Below are 6,000 nucleotides of genomic sequence, written 5' to 3'. Positions count from 1 at the left end.
TTAACATTTAGTATTTTTTTTTCAGTGAACATTTAAGGTAAAAACGTCATAATTTCACACACTATGCCAAAAGCTTGTATCTCTTCACCTTTACGACGCTAGCAGTTTTCTGTGAATATACGACACTTCTGCTGTAGGTAAATTGAAAAACGAAGCACAGTAATACTAGTAGTTTATTCTAATATAAAAATACATGATATAGGTGTTGACCAACAATAATGAAACCAGTCAAGGAAAGTGAAGTTGTTTTATTGAAGTCATGCACATCACACTTTTTAGTGCAAATACCCTTTCTATATCCCAGAAACTCTGTTTAATTATTCTGTCTTTACAAAATAGAATTTTGACAATGAACTATCTTTGTTCAAAACAAAAGTGTAATTCCGAGCTCTCAGTTCAAGAAAAAAAAAGCCCTCAGAAACAATATTTACGAATAAAAATATACACAGGCAGTGTGCTGTACTGTACTGACTTGGTTGGTAGTTGGTAACCAGTTTAAAGAGATCTTTTCCCAAAGGCCCAGGTTTAGCGGAGACTTTCAACTTTAAACAAACTTGAGAAACTTTATTCCACCACTATGAACTCACAGAGAATGCAAAATGCAAACTTTATGCTTACAAAAACCAGCCTTGATGGGTTCAGCTATGACTGCTTTAAATTTACATCACCGTTTGCATCTTAGTTCTAACGTTTGCTGTTATCGTTAACAAGTTCCACAACTTTAATTTGCAATTTAAAAGAAAAACGCTGCATGTGTTCAAGCCAAAATGAAGGTAGAAATGCATCTATAAAACTAAACTAAACTTGAACAAAGAACTGGTATCTCGATTAAAAGGAAAAGGCCAACGCATCATATCCTAAAAACTGGCTTCAGCAGCAAATTAGATGTGACCGATATCATTTAGATCCAATGTTTATTTTGTGACTGTAACATATTTACACACAAACATTCATATATACATATTTACAAACGCCTGTGAGCATTCTTCCGACGTGAAGGACGATGTTCCAAACGGACTTTAGAAATAAAAAGCTTTCAATGCATGAGATCGGTTTAAAGCTATCCCTTTCTGTGCTACAAGCTATGCTTTTTTGCATTCGTGGTCAAATCCATGTTGAAGTGTTCGATGGATTTTGTTGCAGTATGTCTTTTCAGTAAAACAAAAAAAGATGCAAAAACAAAGCGCTGGACACGTTGAACCAGATGAGTTCGGCTTTTTGCTCCAAGAGTGTTTATTTACAGCACAGCAGACAAATGTGAACCACACACCAAACACATCATTGGTTAATTCGTGTTCCTGCAGTCTCAAAGCAGCTTGCACATCCACATTTAAACAACTCATTCCGTTCACCCTTGAAATAATTCACTCTCACCCATTTCTGTGCTTCACGAGAGCGTGACACTTCCACCCATTTTCCCCATTCATTTAAAAGCCTTTGCATCCAATTTCATTCTGTAAAAAGAAACCTATGTAACAGGTAAGGCAGCTAAATCCCCGAGCCTTTTTCAGGAGGTACTGTAGGAGTTTTAACGACAGAAACTCAAAAGTGCTCCATCTCAGTCCGAACAGCAGGACAGTGTGTTGGTAAAAAGCTACAACGTTTTCTTTGTTTTTGCTTTTTTCCCCCCCCAAGTCAACGCTCAATCCGTTTGATGCTGACCGCAATCCTAACGTGTCAAGAACGTAGAATTTCAAAATCACCTAGATACTTGTAGTGTCTCTGACATGAACATTTGCTTATAATACAAGATACAAGAGAAACAGCCATAGAGAACAAGACATCACTGTGCTAGAAGCATGTCGGGTCGAACACACAATAACAGCACAGACGATGTGAAATTTAGACTTTTTTTCCAATCGATGAGACGCTGCATGAGTGGCACTTCAATGTGAACTAGTCCTAGTAGCATGTAAAGTAGGCACTTCGCCCCTCTGTGCCCTAGAGTTCAGATTCTCATTTGGCTGTACATCTATTTGGATTACATCATCTAAGATGGCAAACCACAAGAAGAGTCCAAGAAACGAACACTTGTTAACAGAAAACGTGGTACCCATTCAAGAAAACTAAACCGTAGACCTAGTTTAGGCCATTTTAATAATCAAAATTCCCATCCGAGTGACAAACGCTGAGATTATTCTATAATATGCGTTACAACTTTATTCCATCTTTCTTTCTATACTATATACATTTGCATTTTACACAGACGTTGGGGCTGTATTGTCAAAACGAGAGGTATTATGTTCAGGTTTAGACCGCGTGGCCGGACTACAGCTGACATTGGGATTGGGCAGAGGGCCGTGCTGGGGACAGGAAGTGGTAGAGACAAGTGTTCTGATTGGTTCTCAGGACAAGCTCTTGGACAAGTTGGGGTAAAGCACCACTGCTGTCACAGCAACCACGGCGGCAACCACCGGCATCCAGGGCATCCATCCACTCTGAAACGACAGCAATGCAATTAATAAAGGGTGATATTTTTTTAAGATGTACCAGAGCAACCAGGACAGAAGCACTGGAGACTGGAGCTAAAGAGATAGAGAGAGACCTGGGTGATAGTAAGAGACAAAGAGTTACAAGAGAAATAGACTGATAAACAGAGAAAACGAGGGAGAAGACAGGAAAAACAAATATTTAAGTAAAACTGGGAGAACCAGTAACCTCACAAGAGTTATAAAGCAAATAAGAGCAAACACAACCGTCTTTCTTCAAACCAAAAGAAAGAAAAGCTGCGTTTAAAGGAACAGATCACTCAAAAATGACAAATTGGGCATCATTTGCTCCCTCACGTTGATTCAAACCTGTATGACTTTAAGTTTTCTTCTGTGGGACACGTAAAAAAAATAATGATAATATTTTAGCTGCTGTTTTCCAGCGGCTTTTTTCCTGTATGAAAATGTACAGTTACCAAAAATAATAATTTTATTATTAAATCATTTTCTTTTTAAATAATAAATGTATTTATTACAGTACTATTGAAATAGTAATATTATACTGTAAAATAAAGTATTAATAAAGTAATAAAAACAAAAAAATCTCATCCCCGAAGAAGGGAACAAGTAGTCAACTTACAATATGACAAGAACTAATGGTAATTAGTGGCACTGATGGCAAAACTCATCTTAATGCAATAGGTTTAAATGTGCACAATCATGAACAAGCTACATCAAAAAGGGGGCAATTTCTGATTGTCACTAAATTCTATCGTATGACTTGTATAATGCATGAGCCATATGAACTGTCATTGTGCTGTTGTTTAGTTTTTTCCATAGTTTGACAGCCGTGATCACTTTATCCCTTCATTGCATGGAAATGAGCAGCATGAACATTAGTCAAAACCTCTTCTTTTGAATAATACCAAGTCATAAAGGTTTGAAACAACATTAGGGTGAGTAGATGATGACAGAATGTTCATATTTGGATGAAATATGCCTTTAATTTAAAAAAGTAAAGAAGAAGAGCAAAAGAAGGACATGATGACCAAAATGCCCCAAAACAGACAAAATAAAAGAAAAAAGCATCCAAAATCCCCAAATGCAAAGATTTATATGCCGATCCAAGCAAGACAAGACAGTTAATGTGTACGGTTAGTAATTGGTGATTCTGAGTGGACGAGGAATTGGTTAAGAGTTCCCACGTGTCGCCAAGCACCGAAAAGGGATTTTGGGGCGAAGCGGGTGCAGAGATGACGGATGAGAGTTTGCCATGCACAGGTCGTATATATGTGATGATATATACAGAGGTGGATATACAGGAGACACACAAACAGACTCAACAGGAGCGTGTGTACCTTTCTACCACAACTGGCCGAAGCACCAATACAGCAAAGCCAGGAATAGGCCGATGAAAATGGCTTGGACAGGCTGCAATATGGATGGCTAGAGGAGGGAAGGGATATTACAAATAAAACAAAAAATCAATCTTCAAACTATTCAACGGAAATAAGGCTGGGGAAGTCGAACAACTACAACAAACATACAAACATATACAAACAATAACGGCCAAATAAGGGGGTGCGGTGGGAGGGACCATCCATAAATCAACACAAACAAAAATATCAGACACCCCAGAACCACAAACACATTTGAACATCTAGAAGCAGGATGTCAGGAACAAGGAAAGTGTTCAAGGCATTAATAAATCACAGCAAACAATAAAGAACAATTAATCTACAATTTATCTGTGTTAAATTCAAATCAACAACACATGAAGCGATTGTGACTCCAATCAGCAGTGTGCAAGGGATTGTACTGAGGGAATTATGGGAGATTAAGGTGATAACTACCGTTTTGTGTAGCAAATTAAAAAAAAATGAAGTGTACAACTGGCCAAAAATGAATAAATTGTAAAATGTGTCAAAAAACAAACAAACAAAAACTAAAAAAAATAGTGGGAATATTCTTCTCTTGGGTCATGATGATGAAAAAAAGGAAAGTGAAAAATCTGAAGTCTTTTGAGGGTTTAATGAATATATACTCAATATGAGCTGATAAACAAAATTTTATGAAACCTATTGGGTATTTTAGCTACAGCTTTTTAGAGAACAACTGAATGCACCTATGATGCATACAAAAGCTGAATTGCAAATAACTTTTGCTATCGACTCTCAAAATCATGCCGTATACGTGTGTTCAACAGTGAAGTAAGATCGATCACTGATTGCTGACAACCGCGTTAAATGGCGTAATGTGGATGACAGCTAATTAATTGGAGTAAGATCTTAATGCTGGCTGAAAAGCAATGTGTTGGGAGTTTGTTTGGTGCTTTGCTAATTAACTGTGTAGGTTGTGAGACTCACATTGCTGCCTTTCTCCTGCAGGAGTTTGAGGTTGACCTTGCACTGATCCAGCTCGTCGTTGATAGAGTGTTTCTCCTGCTCTGTCTGCTCATACCGCTGCCGAAGATCTGAGAGTAGATCCTGAGTGTCGTCGTACTGGAGAGAAAAAGAGAGATTATGTAATCATTGCATCAAAAACAAAAACCGGGGGTCCGTAAGATTTTTTAATGTCTTTGAAAGTAGCCTCATCTGCTCACCTAGGTTGCATTTATTTGATTAAAAATACAGTAAAATCACTAAAATTGTGAAATATTATTACAATATAAACACCTGCTTTCTATGTGAATATATTTTAAAATCTAATTTTTGTCCTGTGACGCAAAGCTGAATTTTTAGCATCATTACTCCAGTCTTCAGTGTCATATGATCCTTGAGAAATTATTCTGCGGATTTAGTTTTTCAGGATTCTTTGATGAATTAAAAAAAAAAAAAATCATTTATTTGAAATAAAAATCTTTTGTAACATTATAAATGTATTCACTGTCACTTTTGATACATTTTTATGCATCCTTGCTGAATAAAAGTAATTCATGTGTTGTGCATTTTGGCAGCTGAGTTTCAGTGAAAGGTCTGGGTGGTCTTCAGTTGATCGTACCTCTTTCTGCAGGTCTCTGGTGCAGCTTTCGGCTTGAGCCAGCTGGATCTTCAGTTTGCTAGCGTCCTGTTGGTGCTGATCTTTTATTGAGCCCAGTTTATTCTCCAGGTCACCCTGGGATTTCTCCAGAGCGTTCAGGCTGCTGCTCAAATTCACGCTCCGCTCTCTGGAGCTGCGAAACAAAGAACGGAAAATAAAGTCAAAGATTGTGCCGTTTACATTCTGTGGAGTTTTCAGAATACGAACTAACGAATGGAATAATTTGTGTCATGGGAAAGAATGTTGTAGAACATTGCTAATAGTGATGTGAAGCTCTAGGGCAGATGAGCTCATAGCGGTCACTTATACAACGATAACGTCAGCACAGAGACGTACACACAATGCCTAGGGCAGAGATTAAGTACAGGACAAAGGTACTGAAATATTACAATGGTAACTAGTTATTTGAAAAAGCATCACTGAAACTGTCTTTTAAAAATACAAAGAGATACAGTTGTTGTGCAATATGGTGATTCAAACATTCTTCATTTAAGAGAGCAGGTGTGGAATCTGGCATAATGTGCTTTAAAAC

General features: G+C 37.5%; 1 protein-coding gene across 9 annotated transcripts in view; it reads right to left on the bottom strand.

Annotated features, from left to right (window-relative positions):
- Positions 1–233: 233 nt before the first annotated feature.
- Positions 234–6,000, bottom strand: part of LOC306854859 (sarcolemmal membrane-associated protein-like) — a 66,518-nt gene continuing 60,751 nt past the window's right edge. For 5 of the 9 annotated variants that reach the window (XM_079393122.1, XM_079393124.1, XM_079393120.1 and 2 more), the window contains 3 exons: positions 5,430–5,601; positions 4,796–4,930; positions 234–2,438 (listed from right to left, as the gene is read on the bottom strand). In XM_079393122.1, coding sequence (XP_079249248.1) covers positions 2,346–2,438; positions 4,796–4,930; positions 5,430–5,601 — 400 coding nt within the window. In that variant the 3' untranslated portion in view covers positions 234–2,345. Of the gene's footprint in view, positions 2,439–3,787; positions 3,876–4,795; positions 4,931–5,429; positions 5,602–6,000 lie in introns of all 9 variants that reach the window. The other 4 variants (XM_079393121.1, XM_079393123.1, XM_079393125.1 and 1 more) reach the window with 1 other exon arrangement.

The sequence above is a fragment of the Barbus barbus genome, assembly GCF_936440315.1.
Source record: "Barbus barbus genome assembly, chromosome: 35".
Classification (NCBI taxonomy): domain Eukaryota; kingdom Metazoa; phylum Chordata; class Actinopteri; order Cypriniformes; family Cyprinidae; genus Barbus; species Barbus barbus.
The sequence above is the reverse complement of the archived record's forward strand: the minus strand, read 5'-3'. Positions and strand labels throughout refer to the sequence as shown.